At 39.0% G+C, this 14,407-nt stretch overlaps 1 protein-coding gene across 1 annotated transcript in view; it reads left to right on the top strand.

Annotated features, from left to right (window-relative positions):
- Positions 1-5,292: 5,292 nt before the first annotated feature.
- cep350 (centrosomal protein 350) overlaps positions 5,293-14,407 on the top strand; it is a 31,790-nt gene continuing 22,675 nt past the window's right edge. Inside the window, exons 1-9 of the mRNA XM_080506042.1 lie at positions 5,293-5,574; positions 7,822-7,913; positions 8,059-8,102; positions 8,253-8,361; positions 9,178-9,343; positions 10,288-10,886; positions 11,021-11,134; positions 11,571-11,699; positions 13,463-13,582. Of these exons, the coding sequence (XP_080362168.1) occupies positions 7,826-7,913; positions 8,059-8,102; positions 8,253-8,361; positions 9,178-9,343; positions 10,288-10,886; positions 11,021-11,134; positions 11,571-11,699; positions 13,463-13,582 (1,369 nt within the window). The 5' untranslated portion in view covers positions 5,293-5,574; positions 7,822-7,825. The remainder of the gene's footprint in view (positions 5,575-7,821; positions 7,914-8,058; positions 8,103-8,252; positions 8,362-9,177; positions 9,344-10,287; positions 10,887-11,020; positions 11,135-11,570; positions 11,700-13,462; positions 13,583-14,407) is intronic.

The following is a 14,407-nucleotide window of genomic DNA, read 5'->3' as shown; positions in this document are numbered from 1 at the left end:
TGCGATGAATTAGCGACCTGTCCGAGGCGTATACTCCTTTTCACTCATAGTAGTGATAGTCTCCACGGACAATACTGTTTTGTTTGTGTGTGTGCGTGCAGGTTGGTGTGCCTACAAAATGACTGTGCTCTGTATGTAATGAAGACGTATGTCATTTCTCAAAACTGAGAAATTTAGAGCTTTTTGAACTTTCTCCACATGAGAACATGTGTATGCCTTGTCCCCTGTGGAGGCAAGGTTTTCTCAATTCCACAATACACGTTCTCATTGTCTCATCAACATCTACATCCTTCGTAGACAAAGCCAGCTAAAACATGCATGCTTCATATGACCAGGTTAGAGCACGTTGGTCAACAGGGGACACACAGCAATACTTCCACTGACATTTAAAGGTCTTCTGTCCTGAATCATAAGAGATCTATTGGAAAGGGCAGAATATAATTTCCATATCTATATTGTCATTAGTGTAGGATCGACTAAAAACAAAAATGATTTCCCATCATGCTTTTTGAACACCCTTTAACACTTATCTACAGAAGAACCCATGTTGCAAACAATAGAGTGGAACAACTTTCCGAAGGTCATTTTATGCTCAAGGAAAGTGTTCAGTTTGCTGCAGCTCCTCTGCTGAAGGCTACAAAATCAGACATGGTTGTTCTTTCATTTGATTTTAAAATTAGCATTCTGAAGTGTGTACACAAGGCCATAGTGAAAAATGTCACAATGCAACTGTGTTAATAGAAACCTATGTGAATCACCTCCATGTGAATCACCTCCATGTGAAAACAACGGTTGCAGTCATCACTCATACTTAAAAGAAATGACCCATTGGATAAGTGCAAAAACATTCTAAGAATTTAAAAAAGATTTTTTTTTACCAGAATATTTGCGATGTAAAAAGAATACTGTGTTGTCATTTAGTAGAAATAAAACAGCTACCTCATACTCCTGACCAAACCTGGTATCTCATGGGTTTAAAACAAGGAGATCCATTTCACTAAGGATGGAGGCTATTTCACCAGCAGTGCTCATCAGGAACTAGATGACAACGAGTCTTTTTAGTTAATAAATGAGTGAAGCCCATTAGCTTAGGAAGTCATCAATATCTGAGTGAGTGATAATTTATGTTGTCAGAGCTTTGCTGAAATGACTGGCATATCAAAATTGTCACTCACAAACCACATCAATTTGGCAAATTTATTCTGAAGCACAAAGTGAAGTGTTAGCGAAGCTTTGACGAAATAGTCACTGCAGACAAGTAAAAACAAATATCTGTTTTGAAGTCAGCTTCAGCAACCCTATAGAGTAGACCGATGTTTGTGGAGTAAAATGCTTCTTATTTCTATTATTCATATCATCTTGTAACTCAGTTGACTGTCTTTTATTATTGCATTTCTAAGACTTCATATTTATAAAGATATTTTCTATAACCTGGAGAACTAATTATTTACTAAAATGATTTTGAGCCTCCAACAGATTGGATCAAGGCCATTCCTCATGTGATATGTATCTACATGTTTGTTACTTTAAAGTATAATTAACCATTACTTTTCAATACATGCCGATGAAGACAGCATTAAAAACACCAACTGAGTCAGACACACACAGAAACTGGAAAATCTACAAATTTTTTTCAAACATGCCCATTGTCCCTGCTAGAAAACATTGGCAGAATTAAAACTGTGAAAGATGATTGATTCATTGTAAATGATGAGTCACAGAAAACCTCCTTCAAACTGTATTAGGTGGTCAAACAAACATGTGCTTTGTTTTCCATAAGAATGGGTTCAGGAGGTAGAATCGGGTTCAGGTTTTTCCAAAGGGAGGCACTAATTTATACACCATGAAAACCAATTTACACCCTCTCCAACAAGAGTGGCATTATTCAATCAGGACAATCAGAGCACTTGACAAGAAGAGAAAACACAAGCAAACAAGACTGTGGGTGGTAAATGGCAAGTATGAGTATGAAGAAATAACATTACATTCTGTGGAGCAGCATTGATCGAAGCAAAGATTTATCTTTTTAAAATGAGCATTTAATTAGGAGCGGTGAACATCCTTTTCCTACAGGCTCCAACTCGAAATACAGACAAATATGAAGTGTTGAGGTTGACTGACAATGCAGCTTTAGCCTCCAGCGATCCGCCATCTAAAAACACAAATACTACCTAATCAAGCTGCCTGTCTTTTTTTTTTTTTTTTATCAGATTCTTCTAGCTTCAGAGAATATATTGGTGGCCTTCCTTTGTCAATCTAAACACTCCTCCCGAAACTTTAGGGCGGGTTCATTCCTCAATAAGGTATTAAAAAAAAAAACATTAAACACTTGGTGAAGCTCCAGCCTAAATTTATACAAGGACAAACAGAATAGATTTAACAAGCTGATACAAGCACATCATGACATTTTAGACTCCTAAACCTCATCAACGACCTGACAGACACATTTCTTTCATGTTCACTGCAGCAAATGTAGTCTCGATTTTCTCATCTTTAATTAATTCCTCTTCCCTTTAGGTAATGATGGCTGCCTACCCTGGCCTCAGACAGACCTAAAGAGATTTCTTATCCTTCACTAGATTTTCTTTTTCTTTTTCTTGTATCATTATCTGCTCTTGGTCCACAGGGTAATCAACAGATAATGATTCAGAAGGACCCCACTTGGCCTCCACATGATATACTTGGAGTATACTCAGACAGTAGTCAGTATAAGCAGTGAAAATAGAGATTCAAAACTAGCTGCACGAGTTTGACTCTAATGATCCACTATCCCTATTGAGATTTGGAATAAATAAATCAGTAAATATGTATAAGTGATCACCATCTCATCCAACAAACATATATATAGATAGTGCTAAAAAGAAAAGTTAATTCCTGTTCAGTTCCCGTGGTGTGAGTGTTTCGTTTCCACACCTGTGAAAACTAGAGGCGATAACCAAGTTACATAAAGCTTAACAAGGTTGCACTTGTCCGGTAACGAGGAGGGGAGACTTCGTGTTGCAGATTTCTGCACCCTGGTTTTGTGGCTGGGCACAGAAACAATCTGCCAAAAAAAAAGCTCCATCCCAGTTGTCGGATGCACTGTCAGATCTGGATTGTCGCAAGAACTACTCAGCATTTCTCCAAACTCACGGCGCACAATTCCTTACCTGGAAAAAAGGAACTCCTGTCCATTTCGTGTTCACCTTTCCACCGCGAATAACAACAATGTGGCACCAGATGCGACGTCTGCTGGATACTATCGCCCTATCAGATCAGTCCAGAGAGCGAGAGACAGTGGGGAGAGAGAGAGAGAGAGAGAGAGAGAGAGAGAGAGAGAGAGAGAGAGAGAGAGAGAGAGAGAGAGAGAGAGAGAGAGAGAGAGGGGGGTGGAGGGAGGGGTAGGGGGTCTGTGATAGATAATGTTTTCCACTAAGATTCTGGGGAATTGGAGCAGTTATGGCACGATTTCAGTGAGGGAAATCGAAATCGAATTGAATCTTACAGAGTGAGTGTAAAGTGATCTCTCTGCCTCTCCGTGCGGCTTAAACATCCCCGGAGGTTGTGAGCACCTACTTGTTGCTTTTTTTGTGTGTTTAAGCAGCTGCCTAACCTCGAAACCCGAATGTCATACTTTCATTACTTCTCTGCAGTTCCTACGCATGTCTCACCTGTTGACAGTCTACTGAAACTGTTGTCAATAGTTTTTATTATTTTCACAACGTGTCCTCTAATTGTTGCTAAAGAAAGTAATGAAGAAAAATCACTTCACCTAAATTGAATCACAAAATCGTGAAAAAGAGAAAAATATGATAGAATAATTCCCAAATGTATCTGTGTGTGTGTGTGTGTGTGTGTGTGTGTGTGTGTGTGTGTGTGTGTGTGTGTGTGTGTGTGTGTGTGTGCGCGCGCGCGCGTGTGTGTTGTTTTGTTTTGTTTTGTTTTTAACAGAATGGAACAGATTGGCTGTCTGGATGAAGGGCACTTCAAGGTGTACTACACACTCCGGCCGTAAGAGGGCAGTAAACGAACATAATTCGCATTGATGGAATAATGTTTTTTGTTGTTGTTGTTGTAATATGTTCCTAATCATAGAGAGCAACTGGATTTAAAAAGGTCATCTCAACACATACTCATATGCAGCTTGAGAAAACCTGTAATATTCTTAAAAAAATAAAAAAAAAATATCTTGTATGAGTCACATTTGATGAGAAAATCTTATCAATGATCCCATGAGAAAACTGAGGCAAATGAAAGAATTTACAAGATTGAAGGTATACATCTCGTGACCCTGGTGACCTGGAGACTATCCCCACCTTCTGTTCATAGATTTGTGGTTTGAATTCTACTGCTGCAAGGTTGATACCTTGACCCTCAGCTGCTCCCCTGGCACGTTGCTGTGGCAGCCAATTACTCCCAGTTTGTGTGATTAAAGTCCAACAGGAATATGATAGGCTACATACAGAGCAATAATGTGGGGAGCAATAAAATGTCCCATTAAAAAAAATATAATAACAATAAATTATTATCTTTTTTTTTTTATATCGCTGAGCGTAAAGGAAGACACAATATTAGACTGCCTTGTCCATTCAATGCATTGAGTGAGTGTCTGTCTTTCTTTTCTTTGTGTTCTTGTGTGCCTTCTTTAGAAGGTAAAGTAATTATCCAAGTCAATCAGGCAGAAGCTCAGATTTCAAACCAAGTTTTTCTGTCATGTACCTTTAATTGTTAAGTAGTACTGAAACATTGCGCTGGAAGAAAAATAAACATTCAAATTCATGAAATGTATCAGGGACTGGATGTGTTTTCATCAACCAAATTTTGTTGGAGTCCACAGCTAATGAAACAAAGTACTATTACGTAACTTCACCATGAATGAGTTTATGACTGATCTTCTCTTCTACTCATTTTCATTCAAAACATGTTGAATTGGACGTTTTGTTGATAAGACTGTTTATTTTTATTTTATGTTATTTTAACTTTTGAATGAAACAATAATTACAGTACAATGCAATGAGCAAATATAAAAGGCGTGTTCTTTCACACACGTAAGTTAATAATATAAACAAAGAATAAGTCGACCTACTACTGAATCAAATTGCACATTAATCCATAATGGGGTCAAAACTGTGTCGAGAGAGAGGGGGGTGAGAGAGAGAGAGAGAGAGAGCGAGCGATTGCTCAACGGTCACGTTCTCCAAGTCTCGCGATATTTCGGCGTCCCTCGGTTGCCGACTTGTCCTGGATACTCTATTTCACCATTGAGAAACATCAACATAGCAACCCGCGAAAGCCAATCCCATAGACGGGTGGCGACATTTCTTTGAAGGAGATTCCCCGCTGGCGGATCTGAAGATGTAGCTGCCCGAACACGCATCAGGATAACATATTGTTAGAAAAAAACAAAAAAGTTGCTTGGTTAGTTGGCAGAACTGTTAGCTCACATCGGTCCGCTAGCGTTAGCAGCCCGACGCTAACGTTAGCAAACAGACAGCTGGACGAAACTGAAGAAGTCCGACGAAGTTGGGATATTTCCCTCATGAGGACATCCGTGTGAATGTGTCCGTGGATACACGAGGGGATTTTCTTCCAGAGGTACCTGTTCGGATTCTTTTAAGAGTTTCTCAGCCCAGTTAATACATTATGCCCCCTTCGGCTAGCGTTAAAATTAACTCTCTCGAGTTCGCGGCTCCGACTACTTCCTGGACTAAGTAGTGTTGAGGACAGTCGCGACGAGAGTTACTTCGAAATGAATGTATCAGTGATCGTGATAAAAAAAAACAAAAAACAAAACAACAACAACAACCATGGCTTTCGGAAAGAAAGAGGAGTTAGATGTAGGTTTAGCCGTATTTTGTAAAAAAAAAAAACAATAAACCAATTTCCTTTAGTTTACACCCGATGGTAGATTAACTCTGGATTGTGTCTTCTCGTTACACTGGTGAGTTTTACCGGGGCTAGTGATTTGGTTATAGACGAAGACGTGTTGCCTTTTCGGATTTCGGTGTGTACATGCAGTACTGTCGTAACCATCTGCTGGGGTCGGCTTTGGGATAGCTCTCCTGACGCCATAAACACCTGGGCGGTGTGAACCCGTTTATTTCAGAGTGTTTCAAATAACAGTAACCTTCATGCAAAGTCCACGAATGACAGGTAAACTTGTGCCAGACCAGTCTCTGTACAATCGCGTTATTCCAAGTGTGGAAATCAGGGCTTACTATGATTAACTGATGGTACTGTACCATATTTCGTCCTCGCCCACCGTTTTAGCCTTTCCAATGCACCTTCTGCGCAGTAGTGACACTTCTGGTGTGCGGCTTTATTGCAATTGCCAGTGTCCCTGCGTTTCTGTGTTTATATGGTTAATGTGTGCCGATGAGAGGTAACGCGGACCACTAATGGAGACATAGTCGCAAAGAAACACTTTGGTGGGTGAGGAAAAGAAGAATGTATGCGCCATCTTGGATTTTTCACAGGTTGCATTTTATTTGAGGGAATCGCTCCACATTCAACCAGTTAAAGTGGCATTTGTCATCAAACCCGCTCTTGGGTTTTTCTTTTGATAGCCTTAATATGTCACATTAAGGTTTGCTTCCACATCAAATGTTCAGTACTGATGATCGACCCTTTAGACAACTTTTGAAAGACTTAGTGTTAAAGTGTTTACTTTTACAGTAGCATGGCACCTGTTCGAACAGACGTTTGACCTGAGTGCAACCTCACGTTTGTTTCCACTGGGTTCTTGTAATGTAGATGCACCTTTTGTTACAATGTACAATACTACTACTACAGTAGGTTACAGCTCTTAATACAATAGTAATAACAATGTTTCTTGCGGTGGTGTGTGATATTCTAACTTAACGTTTAATAGTTTAGTTTAACTTTGTAATATTTATGTGAGTATCACTCCTGATAGATGTTGAGGATATAGCTTTCTTGCATTCGTATAGCAGGGAAGACACATCACTGTCTTTCTTCTTTCTTTCTTTTTTAAATCTGGTTAATTAAACATGACCAAAGTCATTACAGGCAAGTTTGATGAGAATTACATTTAATGGCAGTCATACCTGTGTGATTACATAACTCGCACTCCTCTGGCTTTACAATCGAAACACATTTGTTTCTGTTTTTCCCTTTCATTGAGCCTGAGGACAGTCACGTGATTGTTGTGCTAAAGTCATGATGTGAGAAGAGACTCCTTGTGACTCAAAGGTTGTTAAATATGAGCACAAACACTCACTATTAACTATGAACTAGACTTACTTACAGACTTGGTGGAACAACTTTAGTATTTTTAAAAGCACTTTGTCTATTGTTAACAAAAAATTTCAATGAATTTGTTGAAGAAAGCAGTGCTGAGGTAGGACTCCTTACGTGTTTCATGGTGTTTTAAGTAAACACCATATTGCTGTTCTGAGACGTGTGTTTACCTTTTAGGAATGCTCAGTTGTATAACCAGTTTTAAATGGCAGGCTGGTATCACTCAAATGTCAATCTTTTGTATTAAGTACAGACATCTCAAATACCGGGACTTCAGCAGGCAGTGCCCCTGGTAATCTTAGTATGTTATTTAAGCTGCTTATTCCAAAACTGTGAAGATAGTGCAGGAGCTTTTTGAGGCAAACTTCCTAAAAAGAAGTTATATTGGACAATTCAAAATATTGTGTATCTTTGGAAAAAAATGTGAACAAATATTTGTAAGGGCTGATGTCAACAATCATCTTGTCTGAAACAGTTTGTTGCACTCCTGTTTCCTGTATTTGTTTTCTCGTTTTGAGTACATTTCTGGTGTTATGTCTGTGTACGTGATTAGAACATTTGTCTTTGATTATCTCGATGAAGGTGAATGGAAGAGATGAGTAGCAGCAGGAGGACTGAGGCGTCTCTGGAAAGTTCTGGCCAACAACTTGCAACCAATCACAACGTTGACACAGGTGAGTTGAAAGTGTTCAAACACCATTTTAGGATTTTTCCTCAAATAAGTCTCTGAAATATCTATAATGTTGTAAGAATATCTGTCACAAATTATTCAGAATTTTGAAAAATCTATCTCTCTCTTCTTCTTTTTCCCCCAATCAGCATTGACAAGTGCATGGAAAAGTTTGGCTCAGAGCAAAACTGCTGTACGTATTCTTAGAACAGTTTTCCGCGGAATGCTATACTGACTGCCAAGCTCTCACAAATGATTGCTTTGAGCAATAAAAAAAAAAAAAACTATTTGCAATATCTGCACCATTTTGATATATTCTGACATTAGTGTTTCTTGTGTTTAGCTGCGTCACATAGAAAACCGTATAGAAGCGGCTCCAGGAACAGGCGTTTGCCTGGACTCTATTATTGACTCGCCCAAGAAGAAATCCTCCAAGACGGTGTCTGGCAGAGGTGAGTTAGTCCAAAACAGTAAGGTTTCACTGTGGGCAAATTCAGTTGTTCTTGAAGAAGGCTTTTCATATTTTTGGACTGTAACTCTCACCAGTGTTGATTTGTGACTCCTTGCATTTCATTTGCACTCATGGTGTACAATATTTTTCAAGCATGCAAAGGCTATGTGTCACCACAAACCATCTACGCATAGTCTCTGTGTCGACGCTACCTGCTTACATTTCACAGTACGCGTAAGGCAGTGTGGAGTTAGAAGCTATGCACTGCCGTCTGCATACTGCAGATTGAAGGACCGAGCTTGCTGTGTGCTATAGACACGCACACGCGGGTCATATTTAGTATGTAGCAATGCTGGTGTGTGAACCCAAAACCCTTTAGCATGAAGCACTGCTCTGAGTTACGTGGTGAGCTGTTAAACTAACGAGCGACATCAGGCGAACTGCGAAGTTGCTTGTGTTGTGTGAACTCACTTTCACCCCTTCTCTTGATATTTTGGCAGAACATAGTTTACGTTTAGTTTTAATTGTCTGCTTATCTGCAGTTGTACGGGACAGTTGTTGAGTGTTTGCTTTGTAGTCATTTTTCTTAGGTGATTTTTTTTTTGTTGTTCTCCTGCTTCTGTTTTCTGCCGTTACCACCAGGTGTGATGTATGGTTAAAATGATTAAGGGAAATCTGTGTTTTTCAAACATCAATGTTGCAATGATACTTCTATCATAAATATCCTGTACAACATTATTGTGCCTTAGTGTAGTCTTCATAAGACAGATTTAATACTTTTAGTTTGAATATAACTCGTGGCTTTCTTTAATCCTAGATGGACGGCAGGTTGATGCTCGTGCAGGAACTTCCAAGACCAGGTGCAGAAGTCAACAGGGTCCAGAAAAGAGCAGCTCACGCAGCCCTCTGAGAAACACTACTCAGGACAGCAATGTCTGGAGGAACAATAATGTGGAGTTTAGAGAACCACTGGCTTCATACAGGTAAAAACAATTACCAGAAAACGTGTCACCTGGGGGCCTTGCTATTCTAGGATTTCCTTTTACAGACTTTTCTGGGCGGTGCTTTAAGCTTTACTTTACAACTTTACGTTGTGTTGCTGCACAAGTATAACGGCGTCAAGCGTGGCTTAAAGTGCAACATGTATGTAAATGATGAGATTATTATTTCCATCTATTATAAGAATCGACGGCAAAACTCTCTGCCAGAGAATATTTGCTGTTTTTGTACCGTTATACATGAGACTGAAATGCATTCAAGATTAGTTTAAATATGATCAAATAGATTAACATTAACCACTTTATTTTGAGCAAAGAAAAAAACTACTATATAAGGGATGATACTAATAAGTATCACCCTCCAAAAGTATATTATGCCCTGAGAACATATAGTTTCTGCAAGATTTTCATTCATTTACTCAACTAAAATTTGAACCTTCGTATTGATGTTTTGACATTAAATTAATTCAATAAAACATTGAAAATTGGCTTTAAACAAAAACTTTTGGAGAAAAAAAATACAATCAAGAATTTAAATGTATTATAATTTTTTCATTGTACAGTGCAGTATTTTTCAGAGTACTCTTATTTTATGAGGACCCTATTACTCAATTTTACTCAAGAGAGAAGATGAATACATACAGCAGTTCAGATTTGTGCTGCCCTCATTTGGTGTTTCACGTGACCCCATTCTGCAGGCCCGAGTCAGTAACTGCACTAAAAGATTTGCATTGCACGAAATGATAGACGTAAAAATATGTATTTATGATTGTCATATTTTTCTTCATAAACATTTTAAGAGAATGTAATTATCCCTCCTCTCATAGATTTCTATTTGTAACTGTGTTATTCTGTAAACTCAGTCAGTGGTAAATTAAAAGTAAATCTTGATCCTCTTCCTGATCCCATGTAATCTGGTTTGTGTACAGAGAGGCCACCCCTCCACCACATCCCGCCTCTCAGCTGGAGGCTTCCAGTCTGAAGTCGGTGCCAGGGTCTTTGCATCCATCCTTTCCGCTTTCTTCACATCCTAGCCAGCTCGTCTTCCAGAGAGACACCAGGGACAAACAGACAGACAGGGATCTGGACAGCACACACTCCTCAGCTCTCGAGAGCACTGAGGTACGCTACCTCAATGACCAGCCAGCCCTGGACACCTTGAGGACTGAAGACGGCGCCCCCAAAGCACAAGTTAGCATGGAGAGTTACGAGTTGAATCCATGTGCCGTTCAAACCCCAGCCGGTATACGCCATGGGGAAAGCACTCCCTCAACCAGCCCCGGCTCAGCATCTCAGCGCTTGGAGAACTTACGGAGACATCAACCCGACGATAGGTTGGAAAAGCTCAAAGAGCGCATTCGAAGGCAGCGACAACATATGGAGGAGGCTGCGGAAAAGGAGAAGCTACAAGGTTATCTGGAACAGCCCATAATAGCATTTATGGGCAGTGACAATGCCGGGACAAGCAACATGCCTACAGCCAAGATACGCAAAGTAGCAACTGCACCACCTGCTCCTATCTACAAAGGTATCTTCACGGTTTTATTCATCCCATTCCATCAACTTTCTCATTTATTTACCTATGTTTGCTATAATGCATGTTATTGAATACTGGGTAGCTACAACGGGGAGCTGCAGTTTACATTTCTCTTGTATGTGCAGGTTTTAATAGTACTGAGACTAAAATCCAGACCCCTGATGGTAAAGTTTGGAAGGAGGATGACTTTCATAATCTGAGCAGAGAAATATACAGAGACTTGTCTCGACAGCTTGCAGGTAAATATTGAACACACGTCTGTATTTTCACTGCTGTCATTTCTTTTCTGTTACATTTTCTTCCTTAAAATGTCACATTGTTTTTGTTGTTTTTTTTTTTGCTTGAACTTCAAACGGAATTGTTTCACGTTAATATTTTTGCATATCCCTGAGATGTGATTACACTTAAAAAAACAAAAAAAACAAACTGAGCACAAGCCGAAGAAATCAATAATTGTACATTGTGCTTGTTCTGAGCTGAATGTGCTAGAATACAGTTGACACTTGCTTATACAAATTTCATATAAAACACAACATCATACCTTACAATTACTTTTTCTGGGCATTGCTTTTGTTCATTATATTTATGATAAAAGCCTCTCATCACTCCGTTTGATAGGTTTTTCCTTTGCATCTGTGGTATATGGTTTATTCTTTGCATGTCTCCTGCTTTCAGAGACCACCAGGACCAAGCATCAACAGCAGAAGGAACAGAAATCAGACCGGTCAAAAGAGAAAAGACATCTCAAACCAGTCAGGAAGGTCCACAGAGCTGCCCCTTCATCTGACCTAAATGCAAAATCAGGTAAAAGTATGTTCTTTTATGTGTGAGAACCGACCCACCCTCTCATCTATATTTAATTGGCGACAGTAGAAAAGCTAAGCATTTACATCAGTCTGGTTGGACTTCGTCATTGGTCACTGTGTGTAAAGCAAAACCAGGAGTCGTAAGTTTTGAATTATGTCTTTGGTTACAACTCTTCTGAACAGGCCGTGTTAATCAAATGTCTTCATGCATTAAGACAGTTGTTATTATGGTGTTAAAATCTTACACAGACATTGTTTTATCCAGTACACAATGTTTGTTTGCAATAATATAATTGTCTTTACACACAAGTTATGTATCACAATCTCATAATAACTTTATCTCCAAATAACAATTTGATAACGCAATTTAAACTATTTAGACTAGTATGCATTCTGTCATTTAAATTAAAATCTTATACTGTGATATAATTTAGCCTAAAATTTGGCATTTTTCTGATGATAGTGTTTGTTCTCTTCCTATTCAAACTTGTTTGTTTCACAACAGAAACCAAACATATCATTGGCTGTAGTGCTTAAGAACATAATCCCTGAAGAAATTCCCAGTATGTGTGATGATGCAGTGTATGACTAGCGAAGCAGCACACAAAGAGCCACAGCCTTGAAGTTTGGAAGAACATAATTCTGACAGATGGTGGGGAAAAGAACCCTCATCGCTTAAACAGACACTTCTGAAATAAAAAATATTGGCATTACTTGTGTAGAAAGTAGCCCATAAACATCATCTGAAATACATTGACATTATGTGGAAGGACTCGACTGTTCAACATTTATCTTCAGCTATCAACAGAAAAACTTTCCTTTTTTTCTGAGCTGTATCTGTGAAATAGCGAAGGAACACATATTTATGCAATTACTTGCAGACAGCATGATACCCAAGAAGTCTATGTCAGCGAAAAGGTCTTTCTTATATATAGAATTATCTGTTTGGCCCATTATTATAGAGCCCGTGAAGACATGCAACACTGACGACTGTGCAGTTCATGGGTCTGATAGGTCTGTTGTGGCTCTGTTGCTTTTTCTGTTTAATCTTTAATGGCTAAAACAAGCCAGCTGTGCATTTACAAGACGCCACAGTTAAGCCAAAATATAGCTGAACAACTCGCTAATCTCGATTTGCATCAGGCTCCTGGGCATGAGGAAACACATTTGTCATCTGATCATCTGGAACCTGAAATCTGATCGTACAAATCTTTTCTGTGATGTGGCTGTCATTCACCCTGTGTTTGACTTCTTGTGTGTCCTCCTGCTACTCCCCGATTGGTCTCTCAGTTTATGTTGCCAGACTCCTATAAATAGAGCCCTGAAATCTGTAACCAGTTTAGTTGGCTCAACCACTTGGTACAAGCAGCTGTTGGAGTAGTTGATGTGCTGCTTTTTTTCCAAGAGTTGCTTTACCAAAAAAAAAAATAAAAAAATGCAGTCAAAATAAAAAGCTATCCATGCATTTTGGCAATGCTGGATGTTTGCTGTTTTAGTCTTTGTATGGTAGATGGTTAATTGACTGTTTTCAGCTGTCCATTATTTCATTGCATCCTGTTTGAAAATCTTTTTTTAGTTTATGTCTTCCATTCCATCAGCCATACAGCATGTGTATACATGTGAGGGAGTCGGTTGCAATAGTGGCATGCATACATTCAGTGTCACACATGCACTCGTATTCCATGAAGAGGAGATGAACTGGAATGCGTTGCAGTGCTATTCAAGGTCAACATCTAAGCAGTCAACGTTATTACTTTGCAGTAATCAGTCCTGCGTCTTGGCGAGAGGGACAGAAACTGGTGAAGATGGTTCTGGGTTCAGCGCCAAAGCTACCCAGGGAGAAGGATGGTCACTGTCCAGCTGAGAGATCAAGCATAACAGGTGGGACCTCGAGAATCTGAACCCTTTTCTTTAGCACACATACTGTTTTACTCCCTTTACTGTCATCAAGCAGCGTGTCAGAACATACAACAGTGACTGAAACGGTTATTGGTAGTCCAATTGACTCTCAAAGGGCAATCGGACTTATTATTTCCATTAAGTTGTATTAAGTTTGAGTCTTTATCACCAAAGAGTTTGTCGTGTTACTCTTCATTTGACAGTTACTTTTCCTCATTCTTTCAAATGTCTAATGTCTTCATTTCACTATAAGTGTTTAATTTAAGTCTCTCCACTTTTAAGCTTTAAAATGAAGCATATTGTTCTGCACGAGATGTCATTTTTGTGACTTTTTCCTTGGGGTTACAAGAGATCAAAAGATATAACATCCCCTATATATATATAGGGGATGTTATATCTTAAACATATATATATATATATATTTTATATATATAAAAAAAAAAAAAAAAAAAATATATATATATATATATATATATATATATATTTTTTTTTTTTTTTAAGGGATTTAGGTCGTCTGAGACTGATAGTTGGAGGGCAGGACCGCAGCTGAATCAGGCCAAATCATATCAATAAATGAACAGCTCACACATACTTGTGCCTTAATTGCACGCACACACACACACACACACACTTTGCACTTTGTACCAGTGACCGGAAGGAATAGAGATTGACTGTATTTTCTGGTTGGCTGCACAATAAGACATGGCCTGGTTTCCAGTTGCTGTCCCAAGTGCTTGTGACTTGTACCACAGAAAATGGTCGAGTAGATTTGGGGAAAAATGGTGCAGCTCACTACGAGCATTTTCA

Source organism: Blennius ocellaris (assembly GCF_963422515.1).
Source record: "Blennius ocellaris genome assembly, chromosome: 12".
NCBI classification, from domain to species: Eukaryota; Metazoa; Chordata; class Actinopteri; order Blenniiformes; family Blenniidae; genus Blennius; species Blennius ocellaris.
Note: the sequence above shows the minus strand (reverse complement) of the source record. Positions and strands in the feature narration are given on the sequence as shown.